This window comes from Heptranchias perlo, chromosome 1, assembly GCF_035084215.1.
Source record: "Heptranchias perlo isolate sHepPer1 chromosome 1, sHepPer1.hap1, whole genome shotgun sequence".
NCBI lineage: Eukaryota > Metazoa > Chordata > Chondrichthyes > Hexanchiformes > Hexanchidae > Heptranchias > Heptranchias perlo.
The window spans coordinates 77027739-77045593 of NC_090325.1; the positions used below are offsets into that span (position 1 = coordinate 77027739).

Genomic DNA, 17855 nt, shown 5'->3' on the forward strand with positions numbered 1-17855 from the left:
CAAAAGCTGCGCGAGAACGGCATCTCGCTGTCTAGCTCCCAATTTAAATGTATTGAACCGTGTGAAGACGTCGCAGATACGGACAAAACTCGGCAGCAAAAATTAAGTCAGGTCATTTCAAGTCTAAGTACCATTTTAACAGTGGTGAGTCTTAATTACTGCCAAACAACCTTTCTGGCACTGAAAATTAACTTTTACAAGCGTGGGGTCTCATTCCTTCAACTTTTAATTAATTAGCCAATAATGGAACGCCATGGATGAATAAAAAGAAACGGGTAAAATTGAAACTAAAGAAAAAGGCATACTCTAAGTATCTAAACAATAAAGGAGGATGACAAAAGGGAATATGGAGAGTTTAGGAAAGAAGTAAAAAAAAATTAGGAAAGCAAAGAGGAACTACGAAATTAAATTATCAAGGAATATAAAAATAGTAAAAGTATTCTACAGACACATAAGTAACAAAAATAAAAATCAGGATAGGGATAGGGTCACTAAGGGATGTGCAAGATAAACTCACAGGTAATGGCAGAAATGTTGAATAGTTACGTTGCCTCAGTATTTACCAGGAGATCTAACAAGGTGGGCTTGACATTAGAAGAAGAGATCAAAAAAGGTATAAAGACATTTAAGATAGAAAGGGAGGAGATTATTAATAAACTAATCAAACTTAGAGAGGATAAAGCTCCTGGTCGAGATGAACTGCATTCATGCATATTAATAGAAGTTAGGGAACAGATAGCAGAGGCACTATTATATAAATATAAAACAATTAGTTAGAAAAGGGAATCGTGCCAGAGGACTGGTGGGCAGCTAATGTTATTCCTATATTTAAAAAGAGACACAGAGAACAAATCCAGGGAACTATAGACCAGTTTGCTTTATGTTGGTGGTAGGAAAGATAATGAAATCTTTACTCAAAGATGTAATAGAGAAACATCTAGAAAATGAAAATATAATGAGTAGTCAGCACAGATTTCAGAAGGGAAAGTCACGCTTGACCAACCTTATTGAATTCTTTGAAGAAGTAACAGAAAGAGTAGACAAGGGTAATGTAGTAGATATAGTATATTTGGATTTTCAAAAGGCCTTCAATAAAGGTACCGCATAGTAGACTCATGACTAAGGTCAGAGCAAGTGGAATCAGGGAACAGGTAGCAGAATGGATAGCAAGCTGGCTACAAAACAGAAAACAGAAAACAAAGAGTGTGGGTTAAAGGTAGCTACTCAGACTGGCAAAAGTTGGGAAGGTGTTCCACAGGGAACAGTGCTGGGACCACAGTTGTTCACAATTTACATTAACAATTTGGACTTGAGAATTGGAAGTACAATTTCAAAATTTGTGGACACCACCAAATTGGGAGGTGCAGTTAGTACAAAGGAAAAATGCGTCAAAATGCAAGAAGATGTTAATAAACTTGCAGAATGGGCATGTAATTGGCAAATGAATTTCAATATAGATTAGTGTGAGGTGGTATATTTTGGTAGGAAGAATAAGGAGGTCACAGGCTGCTTGCATAATAAGAGTCTAAACTGGGATTCAGGAGCAAAGGGATCTCGGGATACAGATACACAAATCACTAAAAGTAGCAACGCAGGTTAATAAGGTCATAAAAAAGGCAAACCAAGTACTGGGGTTCATTTCTAGAGGGATAGAATTGAACAGCAAAGAAGTTATGTTAAACTTGTATAGAATCTTGGTTAGACCAGACTTGGCGTTCTGTGCACAGTTCTGGTTTCCATATTATAAAAAAGGATAGAGACATTGGAGAAGGTGCAAAAAAGATTCACAAGGATGATACCAGAACTGAGAGGATATCCTTATCGGGAAAGGCTGAACAGGCTAGGGCTCTTTTCTCTAGAAAAGAGAAGGCGGAGGGGTGACCTGACAGAGGTCTTTCGGAGTAGACATAGAGTAAATGCTTCCACTTGTGGGGGGGTCCATAACTAGGAGATTGTAAATATAAGATAGTCACTATTAAATCCAAAAGGGAATTCAGGAGAAACTTCTTTACTCAGAGAGTGGTAAGAATATGGAACGCACTACCACGTGGAGTAATTGAGGCAAATAGCATAGATGAATTTAAGGGGCAGCTAGATAAGCACATGAGGGAGAAAGGAATACATGGGTATGCTGATAGGCTTAGATGAAGTAGGGAGGGAGGAGGCTCATGTGGAGCATAAACCATTTAGGCCGAATGGCCTGTTTCCGTGCGGTAGACTCGATGATGTAATTATTGTTGGGCATTTAAAAAAAATGTAAACAAAGGAATGTTCTTCTTATTTTTTCTTTTGGTCTCCTTTAACTCTGTCTCTTAATCCGATACTTCTTACCCTCTTTCATTTACTGTACTGATTTGACATTGAATTCACTATTCTAACTTACACTTCTTGGTTCAGTCTGCCTGCTCATTAACTATGCTTCAATCTGATTGATTAAGGAGATACACAGCTGCGTGCCCTGTTCACATATGTCCCAGATGTGCTGTGGAGAGCACTGCGCTTTTTGGATTTCTAATTTAGAGCAACTTACCCTGCAAAAGCTGATAGAAAGTCTATAAGCAAGTGCAAGTCTAACAAATGGCTAGCACCATTCATTCGCGCTCACAGCAAATTCCAGCCCATTATCATTTTTAAAAATCAGTTCCTGCATCTCATTGAAATAGACTCCACTGCGATAATTATTGGTAAATAAATTCAGAGGCAGAAACATTTGAAGAATGTGTTGTGGAGGTAGGGAAGCACTGAGCTGCAGTGGCAGAGAGCAAAGATGGACCAGAATCGGCCTCAAACACAGTGCTGTGGAGGTGGTCATTGCCTGGCACTTATGTGGCATGAATATTACCTGCCACTCTTCGGACAAAGCCTACATGTTGTCTAGGTCCTGGTGCAGTCTACCGTTATTGGAGGAGTTGTGAATAAACTAAGCACTGTAGAATCAGTGAATAACCCTACTCCTGACCGGATGATAGAAGGGCACCTCTCATTAACTCTTGCTGCAATGTCCTAGGGCTGCAATAAATGAGCTGACAACCATGACCATCTTCCTCTGTGTCAAGTATGTCTCCAGCCAAAGGGTTTACCCATTGACCTCAGATTTTCTAGGATGCCATTCTCCATTGAATTCTGCCTTTATATTGAAGGCAATTGCTCTCATCTATACATAGATTGAGGTGGTAGCTTTTTTTTAAAACAATACTTGAAAAGGACGCTCCCATACAATTTTCTTTTTCCTTGGGAGATTCTATACACCAATCCGTTCATAAGGAAGGACTTGCATTTATATAGCGCCTTTCAGAACCTCAGGACGTCCCAAAGCATTTTACAGCCAATTAAATATTTTTTGAAGTGTAGTCACTGTTATAACGTAGGGAAATGCAGCAGCCAATTTGTGCACAGCAAGGTAAATGAGATGCATGACCAGATAATCTGTTTCACTGTTGTTGGTTAAGGGATAAATATCGACCAGGACACTAGGAGAACTCCACTACTCTTTTTCGAATTGTGCCATGGGATCTTTTATATCCACCCGAGAGGGCAGACGGGGCGTCGGTTTGACATCTCATCCAAAAGACGGCACCTCCGACACTGCAACACTCCCTCAGTACTGCACTGAAATATCAGCCTGGATTATGTGCTCAAGTCTCTGGAGTGGGGCTTAAAACCAGGACTTTTTGACTCAGAGGCGAGAATGCTCGTTATAACTTGTTATTACCACATAAAACACATTATAAAATTCCCCGTTCCCTTTCATTTCTCCTCACTGTAAAAACACCATGCAGCATTCTGCAAAAAACTGAAGACATTCAATATGCCTTCCCTGAAGGAGGTGGACATCAGGCAAAACAGCTGTGCAAATTAGGAGACCACATATTTGTTCAAAATGTTACTTTAATAAGAAATCAGCACAGAATTGACTATGGGCATATAAAAAAAATCAAGACAGGTCTATGATAAAGCCACTATGATAAATCTTAAGAGGTTTTTTTAAAACATCTCTTTATCCATTTAATCACGGGAGCCTCCCCTATTACTTCTTACATTCCAGACAAATGGTGGTAATCACTTCAATTGTGCATGTCTTTATTCTTATCAGAAGCAAAATCCTACGGATGCTGGAAATCTGAAAGAACAAACAGAAAATGCTGGAAACACTCAGCAAGTGAGGCAGCATCTGTGGAGAAAGAAACAGAGTTAACATTTCAGGTCGATGACCTGTTGTCTGTTTCTTCCTCCACAGATGCTGCCTGACTTGCTGAATATTTCCAGCTCTTTGTTCTTATTTTAGTTATTAAGATTATTTTCTTTTTCAAAAGCATGCATCTCTTGATCTTGTTTTAAGACTGAAAATGTAATCAATATTTATATAGTAATAGTGAACAGGTGGCCTTTTCTGTTAGGGTAACCATTGTTCTATATTTCTCCCTAAATAAATATGAACAAGAGCAAAGGCTTTTATCTCTTTTGGCTAGTTTGGCACTAGCAGTTACCTTTTCATTCAAACTAGTGTCTGCCATCATGAAAACCACCAGCTGTTTTGTTGCTAAAAATGACATTTATATATAAAAATACATGGCCATTCAGCCCAACCAGTCCATATTGGTGTTTATCCTCCACACAATTACCTGTGGCATTTAGTGTGATCCCTTTCTGAACTAGGCAACAGAGCCAAAGTGTGGAGGTGTGGCTTACTTAACATGCTGCCAAATGACCATCTTATTAGTGCTAGGATACACATTCAGTTCTCTTTGTTTACTTAGACACAATTATCTCTACTTGGGTTTTCTTAAGAGTAGAGATTTCTTAAGAGAAGAGATTTTTTGCAATCAGAGATACTGACCGAAGTATTACAATACATGAAGTCATTAGTTTCAATGTATTCATTATTTTTAATTATGTATACTATGGAGTTTGTGGATGCAGTTTTATTTAATTTACAATCCAAGGCACTGCTACATTACAATACACAGGCGCTAAAAACCCCATATTTCTAGCCATTTAAAAACTAATTTCTTAATAGATCCAATCAGACATTAACCTAGCAATTTTTTAAAAATATTCATGGGATGTGGGCGTCGCTAGCAAGGCCAGTATTTATTGCCCATCCCTAATTGCCCTTGAGAAGGTGGTGGTGAGCCGCCGCCTTGAACCGCTGCAGTCCGTGTGGTGAAGGTTCTCCCACAGTGCTGTTAGGAAGGGAGTTCCAGGATTTTGACCCAGCAGCGATGAAGGAATGGCGATATATTTCCAAGTCAGGATGGTGTGTGAATTGGAGGGGAACATGCAGGTGGTGGCGTTCCCATGCGCCTGCTGCCCTTGTCCTTCAAGGTAGTAGAGGTCACAGGTTTGGGAGGTGCTGTCGAAGAAGCCTTGGCGAGTTGATGCAGTGCATCTTGTAGATGGTACACACTGCGGCCACGGTGCGTCGGTGGTGGAGGGAGTGAATGTTTAGGGTGGTGGATGGGGTGCCAATCAAGTGGGCTGCTTTGTCCTGGATGGTGTCGAGCTTCTTGAGTTTTGTTGGAGTTGCACTCATCCAAGCAAGTGGAGAGTATTCCATCACACTCCTGACTTGTGCCTTGTCGATGGTGGAAAGGCTTTGACGAGTCAGGAGGTGAGTCACTCGCCACAGAATACCCAGCCTCTGACCTGCTCTCGTAGACACAGTATTTACGTGGCTGGACCAGTTAAGTTTCTGGTCAACGGTGACCCCCAGGATTCGGTAATGGTAATCCCGTTGAATGTCAAGGGGAGGTGGCTAGACACTCGCTTGTTGGAGATCGTCATTGCCTGGCGCGAATGTTACTTGCCACTTATCAACCCAAGCCTGGATGTTGTCCAGGTCTTGCTGCATGCAGGCACGGACTGCTTCATTATCTGAGGGGTTGTGAATGGAACTGAACACTGTGCAATCATCAGCGAACATCCCCACTTCTGACCTTATGATGGAGGGAAGGTAATTGATGAAGCAGCTGAAGCTGGTTGGGCGTAGGACACTGCCCTAAGGAACTCCTGCAGCAATGTCCTGGGGCTGAGATGATTAGCCTCCAACAACCACTACCATCTTCCTTTCTGCTAGGTATGACTCCAGCCACTGGAGTCTGATTCCCATTGACTTCAATTTTACTAGGGTTCATTGATCTCACACTCTGTCAAATGCTGCCTTGATGTTAAGGGCAGTCACTCTCACCTCATCTGTGGAATTTAGCTCTTTTGCCCATGTTTGGACCAAGGCTGTAATGAGGTCTGGAGCAGAGTGGTCCTGGCGGAACCCAAACTGAGCATCGGTGAGCTCAGTTTGATAGCACTGTTGACGACACCTTCCATCGCTTTGCTGATGATTGAGAGTAGACTGATGGGATAATTGGCCGGATTGGATTTGTCCTGCTTTTTGTGGACAGGACATACCTGGGCAATTTTCCACATTGTTGGTTTATGTCAGCTATTCTAACATAGATTAGGTATAGTGGGTTAAGAGATGGCAACATGTTTAGTGATGTCTGAAACCCAGTATCTGAAGGGGAGAAAAAAGTTTTTGAACCCAATCTACAAGGCAAGAATTTATAATCCATATTGTTGAGTTATTGAGAGGTCATGTTCAAATCCTTTAACTGAAAAACGCTGCAATGTTCACCTATAACCTTGCAACTTTCAACTCTTAGTACATCATGAACCTGTTTACTCATCAAGGCGAATTCTTCTTCAAGGACACCAAGTACACAGTTGATTGGCAGTCTCTTCCTATTTGGAAGGAGAAGATTATTTCAAAGACTGATCTGGTCATGTCGATGAATCCCTAGCCCTGATCAGTGCCTTTTTCTAGAATCCCTCATGCCCTCTCAGAGCTCATCTTGTCCACGAGACCCACCTCTTGCTCTCTTGACCCCCATTCCCACTAAACTGCTGACCACCCAACTTCCCTTCCCAGCCCTCCATGTTAGCTGATTTTATAAAAGGTTCCCACTCCTCAGGAACTGCCTCCTTCCCTTTCAAAACTGCCATCATTAACCCTCCGCCTCAAAAAACACACCCTCAACCCCTCTGTCCTTGCAAACTACTGCCTCATCTCTAACTTTCCTTTCCTCTCCAAAGTTCCTCAACACATTGTTGCCTCCCAAATCCGTGCCCAGCTTTTCCGCAACTCCATGTTTGAATCGCTCCAATAAAGTTTCCGTCCCGGCCACAGCACTGACGGCCTAATCAAAGTCACAAATGAGATCCTCTGTGACACTGACCGTGGTATACTGTCCTTTCTCAGCCTTCTTGATCTCTCTGCAGCCTTTGACCAAACCATCCTCCTCCAATGCCTCTCCTCTGTTGTCCAGCTCAGTGGGGCTGCCCTTGCTTGGTTCCAGTCTTTACCTATCCAATTGCAGCCAGAGACTCTCCAGCAATGGCTGGAGGTTTTGGAGAAATGTGGATTAAATCTAACTAAACCAACTGGTGAAGTGGTGTTTCCAAATAGTATTTCAACCTAAGACAATGAAGTTTAATTGGTCCAGGACAGTCTAGTTTGAGCAGGGGAAGACGACTAGCCTAAACAGTGAAGGTTCTCTCAGACTTCAGGACATTTATTATTGATTATTTAATATTGTAGTGAGATGAGGCCAAATATAATCAATCCACTATTTAGAAGACTGCAGAATGTATGTCGTGGCACATGCAGGATTACAGTATCCAGTTCATTGTTATGGCCTCTGGAGTCACACGACTAGATATTGGATAGTAAAGGTAAAGTCTTGATTGTTAGGCATACAGGATCCACTAATAAGAGACCAGTGATGTTGATCCCAAGAGGAGAGTATATCTAGTACAGACCTGAAATTTGTAACACCCATCTTGAATAACGTATACAGTTCTGTTCATCAAATAATATTACTGCCCTTGACAAAGTACAAAAGTGAGTAACCAAGATGATTCCAGCTATTAAGGGTCTAAATTATGAGCAAAGGTCAAGGAAATTGGTTTGCTTTGTTTGGAAGGTAACATAATTGAAATTTAAGTTTATAATGGGGATTGATAAATTTGATCCAGGCAATTTTTTCACTGGGCAAAAAGTTCAAATAAACGAGGGACAAGCTAAAAATTAGGATATTAGGAATAAGAGAAATCACATGAAACATTTTTACACGAAGGTCAATAAAGTTGTTGAATAAAGGGAAGGTCATTTAAGTGAACAGTACAAATAGCTTTAAGAGGCAACTGGGTGGATTTCTGGAATAAAGAAGGCATCGAGGGATATGGTGAGAAGGCAGAAAAGGGATAGATGTGCTGTAGAAATTAGCATTTTCTTGTTCCTAAACTTTATATTCTGATGTATCTGGAAACTAGTGTGTTTCCTGTTATATAAATCACAGAGCAACACTGATAAATGCAGAGACCTGTGGCCAGGATTACCTTGCCCGTCTGGCAGAAGGATGCTTTGTATGGCGAACAGTTGATAAAGGTCAGATTCAAAATTACTCAAGACTTACTCAGGTGCTTCAAATACTCTGAAGATTAAACAGTTACGGATTTCTATTTTATTTTGCACATTATACATTGCTCCCAATAACAAACTACTTAATTAAGTAATGAACCATTTGTATGCCTGACACTGATCCTCAGAAACACAAGTGTAACCTGTCAAAACAAGATATACAGTAGGTGGTTATAAGACATTTAACTGTCATTACTGTGCAGTATTGCAGGATTGTGTGCAATTTATATGTATTTCACATTTACCTGAAAGTAAAAAGTTGTCAGGTACAGTATTATGAAGGCACAAAAGTACACATTAAACACAAAGTATATTGTCAAACAGATTCAAACATGCTTAATGAGAGCTTGTTAATGATGCAAAAATCTATATTTACTTCTTTATTTATACAAAGTTCCAATTTCAAACTGGACTCTAATTTACTCTGCAATTATAAATGGAGTACAACTGGACAGTTTTCACTGCTGGTTCCTAGCAGTGCACCTACTTTGGTGTAAATGATTATTTTTAACATATTGCAATGCGGGCACTATGTGCACCAATGCATTCTTAACCTGCTTGCATTGGATATGTGTATTATTAGGAAGAGCTCATCCCTCTGGAGGCGAGCTTTGAAAGCAATGGACTATCTGATTACAGCTTCCATCCCACCTCTGGTGTGGGTGACATGCTTGCCAAACTAGAAAACGCACAAAGGCTTCAAAAAAAAGCTGGCAGTCCCAGGAATACAGGAAACTTAAATAAACCACCAACTCGAAAACAGTCCTGAATGCATTCCTACACTTTCTGGTAACTCAATAAGTTCAATTCTGTTTTTATTACATGACATTCCAAGATTTTTACTAGTATTTTGGGATCACATTTTGCAATTCAGTCTGATTTCTGTAAAAACTGAATCCAAAGGACTTTCCTATGACATGTGAAAACAAGTATCTACATTGAGAGTGCAGTGGGACAAAGTCTTGTCACGACTTAAGCTGCAGGTACAGCAAATATATCAATCGATTGTAGCACAGGAAAAAAAAAACTACACAAGTGGTTTTTTTTGCAATGGCAGATTTAGAAATTTCTTAAGGCGAACACAAGCATTGAGGATGCAAATTTTTCTTTCATGGGGAACTCGGAGCGTGCCACCATGGGAAATTTTGATTTTTTAAAAAAAATACTCTTTTGGTGTGTTTTCCAGCACTTTGGGAACTACCACAATTTTCCCTTTGAACCAAAAGACTTATTCTGGAAAGGTTACAGCTATATTAAATATTTAAAATAAAATTGCTGCTTTAACATCAGAAAGTAATAAAGAATGGGTGTAATGGCTCAACGATGTAGTAATGTAAATACGAGATTCTGGATCTCACACTTGGAGCTACAGGAAGCCTGTTGCATGCCTAAGAGTTCTGAACCAAAGAGCAGAAGTGTTTGAACATATTTTAGATGCCCCAAATTTAATCTGCAATGGAACTTTGCTGTCACTGATGAAAGACCAAAGTGCTCTTCACATTTCCTGAAGGACTTTCTCCAGACTGAAGTTGGCATCCACCAAGCCCCTCAAGAACTAACATGAATCAACAATTAAAGACAGATGGTCCCTGTATCTTCCAGTCAATACCTTCAAGATCTGCTGTAGAAAGTATAATACCATACTTGAGGACACTCACTAGCATATCTCACTGGTTAGTCCACTGTTCAAGATGGAAAATAGAGAACACCAAATCAATGGTGAAAAAGAGTGCCGCAATTCTCTGAAGTGTCCAGAAAAGACAGACTATCTGAGATTATGATGCCACCCTATGCATTGTTGAAGACAACATTGAATAGGATTGTGGGGGGGGGGGGGAAGTGAACAATCTTGCCTCACAGTCAAAATAATCTTCATCACCCTGCAGAAATGCCTGAACAATTAGTCAAACCTTGCTGGAGCGGCACATCTCACAGCATCCGCCATTAGTTCGACTTTTTCCTGCTCGTTCAGCTCGAATATAATTTACGCCATAACTTGCTGGAGTCAGAAGGTTGTGGATTCAAGTCCCACTACAGAGACTTGAGCACAAAATCTAAGCCACACCTCAGTGCAGTACCAAGGGAGTGCTACTCTGTCGGTGGTCCCATCTTTTGGATGAGATGTTAAACTGAGGCCCCTTCTGCCCTAACAGATGGACGGAAAAGATCCCTTGGCACTATTTTGAAGAAGAGCAGAAGAATTCTCCCTGGTGTCCTGGTCAATATTTATCCATCAACCAACATCATAGTTGGTGAATATCACATTGCTGTGTGCAAATTGGCTGCCACGTTTCCTACATTACAACAGTGACTACACTTCAAAAGTACTTCAATGGCTGTAAAGCGCGTTTGGGACGTCCTGAGGTCATGAAAGGTGCTATATTATTGCAAGTCTTTCTTTCTCTTTCTTTCTTTCTTGTCATCCAGTCATGCTACCTTTCATTTCTCCTCTCAGGTACTTTGCCACCCCCCCACCAACTACCCCACCCTCCTGTCTCGTGATCTTCTCACCTAGTGTGCCTAATGGAGGCTAATCTTGCCAACCTCCTTCCCATCCCACTCACCCAACTTACTATGATGTACCAGTTAGCAAGTAATTAAAATCTGTTCAGCAAAAATACAGTTCTTTTAATGTTGACAACCAGATTCTAACATAATCTGTTGAAAGAAACATTGGGAGGCATGAGCAACTGTTTGAAATCTACCTATCATATTCTAAATTTGTTTTGTATGCTTCACCCTCCTTAATTAGGCATCAACATTCTGTCATGCCTCTAGGCGGCACTAATAGGATTTCACATTATTAAGCAAGCAGCTAGTAGATGTCACGGGCCGTGGTCACGTCTGCAACTGCACATCTACCACTAGATGGAGCTTCAGTTCCCCACTGCTAACTTACCACTATACAGCTTCAGAATCTTCACAAATCTAGGACAAAAAAAAACTTAGTTTCCCTATCTAGGTATTAGAGGTAGGTTTAAATATTTAATGAAACAGTTCATTTTCATTTTAAATAGATTTTTGCCACTTTTTAATTACTTAATTTTTCTGTGATCAGGCATCCAGGCCCAACCTACCACCCACCAGCCCTGAATCCTGCCTAAACCAACTTCCCAGCTCAGACCTTCAGAACTCTTCCCCACTCCCAATTTGCCCCCCTTTAGGCTCCCCACCCCTCCAGGATTTGACTACATAATGTAGGCTGACTCTTCAGTGCAGTATTGAGGGAGAGCTGCATTAATGGAGGTAACATGTTGTGGATGACTAATTGAACTGAGGCCCTGTCTGCCTGTTCAGGTGGACAAAAGATCCCATTCAAAGAGCAAAGGAATTTTGCTGGTGTCCTGGCCAACATTTATACCTCAACTGATACAGATTAGCTGATCATTTATCTTATTGTTGTTTGTAGGACCTTGCTGTGTACAAATAGTCTTCCACATCTGCCTACATAACAGTGACTACACTTCAAAAGTAAATAATTGGCTGGGAAGCACTTTGGAATTTCTGGAAGATATGAAAGGCACTATATAAATGTAAGTTCATTATTTTCCAATAATTTTTCATACCTTCCTCTTGACCTTCTCCATCAATCTTCATGGGATATAGTTTCCGCTCGCTAACGCCAGTAATATCAGCGCAATCTGGGTGGAATCAGCCGAACCAGCGCAAAAGATCAGGGAATTTTAGACGCAAGTGGGTTACGTCCAAAACCAACCTACTTTAGGGTTTTCCGTGATCTTTTGCTCTGCTTTAAGATTCAATCTGCCTGGATCAGGCTCCGCCCACAAAACTGGCCATGGCCCCAGGTCGAAATTGCAAGTTTGCACTGGTTCAGGAAGGCTCTTCAAATTGCACCCGTTTTCTTAAGTGCAGAGGCACTCATAGGCATGTTTTAAAAAATTTTACATATCAAAAACTATTTAATTTACTAAGAACTTAACCAGTGTGCACCAATAAAACTATTAAATGGTTCAGTATAGTTTTTTTTAAAAGTCATTTTTAGTGATTTAAAATCAGGTTACTCACAGGTGGAGGACTGGACACCTTATTAAAAATGCTTATTTTTTGTGATAAACCCATTTTCAGCTGTATTAATAAAATTGCAACAGGTTACCACTCTTAAATACATCAATGAATATTTTTTAATGCAAAAAGGAAAAAAAATTACATTGTTACACTGCCTGATTGCATTGGTTCATGGGAGACTTTACGCTTGTGATTATGCAAATACATTTTAGCAGACATTCGAACTGTAACCTAATCAGTGCAATATCAGGCACATTTTGAGCACAATTTCCCGATTGCACCCAAAGCAGAAGCTCTACCCCCATGTCTTTTTTGCAGCTTTATTAATTGCTAATTTACTACAAATTGGCCTCTAGGCCATTCCTATATATCCCTTCCCCGCCAGCCACAACTGCCATCTCCTGGTACATTCCAGCTCCAGCCTCTTGGGCCCTCCAATTATGTCCCTTTAGTCTCTCCCCAATTCTTGTTTGTAACTTCTTTTTCTCTCCCCCTGCCCCCCACATCAACTACTACCATTTTATTACCTTAATAAGGCTTTTCCTACCTGAGATCACACCCCCCCCCCCACCCCAAAGCCCCTGCTCTGCCTGCTGCTATTTCCTGGGACATTTCAGCTCCAGCCTCCTGGACCCCTCTCTCCCATCCATTTGGCTTTCCCCAACTCTTTACTAAAAAATCCCCCCCCCCTTTTGTGCTCCTAGAATGTCTTGCTTTTCCTATTTTGGCACTCGCTCAGCTCTTATTGTCAAAGATCAGGCCTCCAAGCTGTTCACATCTCCCCCAATCCCAACTGCCACCTTTCAGAAGACTCAAGATCAGGCCTCCAAGTTGCACACTTGCCCCCGATTGGCCTCTACCCAAATGTGTGTACACACACATATATATATATATATATATATAAACTTAATTTTGTTTTTACAATGTCATATCTATTCACTTCATTCTACATACAATTCTAAAATTGCAATTCATAGTTATCATAATTTACATTGTAGGTGTATATAAATGATAATTTTAACATTTTACATTAAATGACTCCTGTCCATATTTTCCTGCGCAACGTTCATTAATTATTTCCATCTTTTACTCAAGTGTTGTAATTTTTACAATATTTAACTGTCAGATTCAGTGAATCATCAGATAGATAGATAGACATACATCCTCTGGATCATAATCATCATTCCTATCCTTATTTGTCAATCTTGGTGTTTGTTGTTTTTATTTTTGTTAAATGACAATGTCAGATTCGATGACACGGGCAGCCTCCTGCGGCACAACGCCAGCACCAAGATGCTCATCAGTCTCCCCACTGACAGCAGCAAGGAAAGCCCCCGGTCCCGGTCCCGGTCCCCGCAAACACCGCGCTGGCTCCTACCTTGGCCTTCCCCTTTGCTTTAACAGTCGGTACGCTCAGCGGTACGCGCACATCACGGTAGGGGAGCCGGAGCCCGAGCCCGAGCCCCTTCCTCCTCACAGTCTCCGGCTCCATGTAGTAATAATAATAATAATAACACCAGGAGCCGACCGCCGCGCCTCCAACACCGCAAATAACCGCCAGGCACAGCCCGGGCCCCGGCCCCGACCCCGGCCCCGCTCCACTCAAAGGAGCCTGACTGTTAGAGGCAGACTTGCACAAACCGCCCGGCCGCCAATGTCTGAAGCCGCGGGGCTGCAGCGAAAGGAGTCTCCGTATCGCGGCCATCACTGGCGGCTCGGTACCAACCGAATTATCGGGCTCTGATTATCGCGAGAAATGCCGAGACTGTCAGGGCGGGGACCGAATGTCAGCGCGTGGCGGGACTGGGTCGCCCTGGGCCAGAATGGCCAAGGAGCAGGGTGGAGATGGGTGTGGGATTATCACTGGGAACATTTAAATAACCTTAAATAATGAATGATTCCAAATCAGAAGACACAAGTCAACCAAATGCACTAACATTTTAAAAACCTGTTTAGAAATTTCCAGTCATCCTACTCCAAAACCAGACTGTCCTGTCCTGTCCAAAGCTGGACAGGGAGCAGCTCTCGTGGAAGTAAATGGTGGCGTGACATTGACAGTCTGAAGTTTGACCCATACACATGATACCACATGGAGATGTTCACACACCTGTCGAGCTTACCTCATTTCGTTTTAAAATATTTCACACTAGCTAGTAAATAAAAGTGCCATGTGATTAATGGATTTGCTATCTGTCTCTTTTTGAGGAAAATAAATTCACTCTTAACGTTTGCTTGATGTTGACAGCTGCGTAATCTGAGTACGTTGGTATGCTAGAATTATTCAAAATAGTTCACACTTTTAGCTTTAGCTCACTTTAAATTAGTACTGCGCATATATAAAACAGAAAATGCCGGAAATAGTTCCATTTTCTGTTGTTACTTCAGATTTCCAACTTTTGCAGTTTCCCTTAATTTGTACTGCATTTATATAATCTTATAGTAATAATTATTATTTTTAAAAGGGGTGTCTTCATAACAGGGAAAATTGGGCTCATTCCAGTGCTGCAGTGCCAGACTTCCAATGTGTATTGGGTGAGTGCATCAGATCCTGTGAGCAAATTGCTCTCTATGTTAATAAAAACATATGTATGATCTGGATCTCCAGTCCTGTTTTTTGTGGATTATAAATTTATTTTGGAAATATGTGATTCTAAATGCAAACAGAAGAAATTCATGGCATTTACACAGAGTCCCAGGATAGCTAGGCTGCATGGAACAATCAAGAACAGCCAGCTGCAAAAAGTCAACTGCAATACTGCTGTGTTGGCAACAGGGCTAAATTTCCGTGATACATGATTTATACCAGACAAGACAAGATGTTTGCACACAGTCAAGACATAATACTCTTTACACTGTTTATACATGGGAATCCAATTTCTTTGGTCTTTACGTTGCTAGTGATGTTGCCTCATGCTAAAGTTGCCATTGTGATGAAAGAGACCTACTGTAATGCAAATAATGGACTTTCAGTGATATTGCCATGGATTGCAAATTTCTTTTGGTCGCAATTTTAGTGACACAAGTGCTTTGCGTGAAAGAAAGGGAAAGAAAAGTAACGGAAACTAATGAAATAATTATACAAATAAGATGATGAATGAAGCTATTAAAAGCCAGAGAAGGGGTACAGGGGCAATTTGAAAATGAAAGCAAAATCAAAATGCTATAATGGGAATAATAATAAGCTTGTTAAACAATAAACGTTGTATGAGGGTAGCACCCTCTTCCTCCTTTCCTTCCTCCTCTTTCTCTCACTTACACTCTGCCCCATTCTGCCTATGTAAACTTGTCAGACTGTAATTACACCCTCCTGTAGCAGCACCACTACTGGTGGAAGGGTGCAATTACAGTGTGACAATTGCAGCGGTGCTGGCCATAATCTATCAATCCTCCTTAGATATGAGGCTCATGCCAGAGGATTGGAGAATTGCAAATGTTACACCTTTGTTCAAAAAAGGGTGTAAGGATAAAACTGGCAACTACAGGCCTGTCAGTTTAACCTCGATGGTGGGGAAACTTTTAGAAACGATAATCCGGAACAAAATTAATAATCACTTGGACAAGTGCGGATTAATAAAGGAAAGCTGGCACGGATTTGTTAAAGGCAAATCTTGTTTAACTAACTTGATTGAGTTTTTTGATGAGGTAATAGAGAGGGTTGATGAGGGCAATGCAGTTGATGTGTTTATGGACTTTCAAAATGCGCTTGATAAAGTGCCACATAATAGGCTTGTCAGCAAAATTGAAGCCCGTGGAATAAAAGGGGCAGTGACAGCACGAATACGAAATTGGCTGAGTGACAGGAAATAGAGAATAGTGGTGAATGGTTGTTTTTCAGACTGGAAGAAGGTATACGGTGGTGTTCCCCAGAGGTTGCTACTAGGACCACTGCCTTTTTGATATATATTAATGACCTGGACTTGAGTGTACGGGGCACAATTTCAAAGTTTGCAGATGACACAAAACTTGGAAGTGTAGTAAACAGTGAGAAGGATAGTAATAGACTTCAAGAGGACATAGACAGGCTGGTGGAATGGGTGGACACATGGCAGATGAAATTTAATGCAGAGAAGTACAAAGTGATACATTTTGGCAGGAAGAATGAGGAGAGGCAATATAAACTAAATGGTACAATTCTAAAGGGCATGCAGGAACAGAGAGACCTGGTGATATATGTGCTCAAGTCTTTGAAAGTGGCAGGACAGGTTGAGAAAGCAGTTAAAAAAGCATACGGGGTCTTGGGCTTTATAAATAGAGGCATAGAGTACAAAAGCAAGGAAGCTATGTTGAACCTTTATAAAACAATGGTTCGTCCACAACTGGTGTATTGTGTCCATTTCTGGGCACCACACTTTAGGAAGGATTTGAAGGCCTTAGAAAGGGTGCAAAAAAGATTTACAGAACAGTTCCAGGAATGAGGGACTTCAGTTATGTGCTTAGATGGGAGAAGCTAGGGTTGTTCTCCCTAGAGCAGAGAAGTTTAGAGGAGATTGATAGAGATGGACAAAATCATGAAGGGTTTAGATAAAGTAAATAAAGAGAAACTGTTCCCGTTGGCGGAAGGGTCAAGAACCAGAGGACACAGATTTAAGGTGATTGGCAAAAGAACCAAAGGTGACATGAGGAAAAACTTTTTTACACTGCGAGTTATGATCTGGAATGCGCTGCCTGAAAGGGTGGAGGAAGCAGATTCAATCGTGATTTTTAAAAAAGAATTGGATAAATACTTGAAGGGAAAAAATTTGCAGGGCTACGGGAAAAGAGTGGGGAAATGGGACTAACTGGATTGCTCTTACAAAGAGCTGGCATGGGCTCGATGGACCGAATGGCCTCCTTCTGTGCTGTAACCATTCTATGATTCTATGATAAGGAGATTTTCTAGATGAGTGTTAGAGAAAGAGTGAGAATAGAGTCAAACACGAGTAGAGATACATATAGCATGATGAAAAAGTTGTGTGACAAACACAGAGAGAGAGAAAAAAGAGAGGAACTGAAAAATAAAGAGAGGGACATAGAAAGAATTAGACTGGGAAAGAAGCAGAAACATTAGAGAAAGAAAGACTTGCATTTTTATGGCACCATACCGTGATGAAATATTTCAAAGAAATTCACACACATTAAATTAATTTTGAAGTCCAGTAATTGTTGTTATGTAGGAAAACACCATTCTGCAACAACAACATCCCACAAAGAGCAGTCAGATAAATGTCTTATTTTGCTGTTTTATTAGCTGTGGGAGGACCATTAGTTAGCACATGGGGAAGACTCCTAGCTTTTCTTTGACTAATGCCAAAGAATGTTTAACATCCACCTGAAACATCACACTATACAGAAGAGACCCCAGTTTAACATCTCC

At 41.0% G+C, this 17855-nt stretch overlaps 1 protein-coding gene across 3 annotated transcripts in view; it reads right to left on the reverse strand.

The window, feature by feature from the left end:
• Window positions 1-14243, reverse strand: part of LOC137323490 (calcium uptake protein 3, mitochondrial-like) — a 208633-nt gene extending 194390 nt beyond the window's left edge. For all 3 annotated transcript variants that reach the window (XM_067987021.1, XM_067987012.1, XM_067987002.1), the window contains exon 1: window positions 13881-14243. In XM_067987021.1, coding sequence (XP_067843122.1) covers window positions 13881-14207 — 327 coding nt within the window. In that variant the 5' untranslated portion in view covers window positions 14208-14243. The remainder of the gene's footprint in view (window positions 1-13880) is intronic.
• Window positions 14244-17855: the final 3612 nt, after the last annotated feature.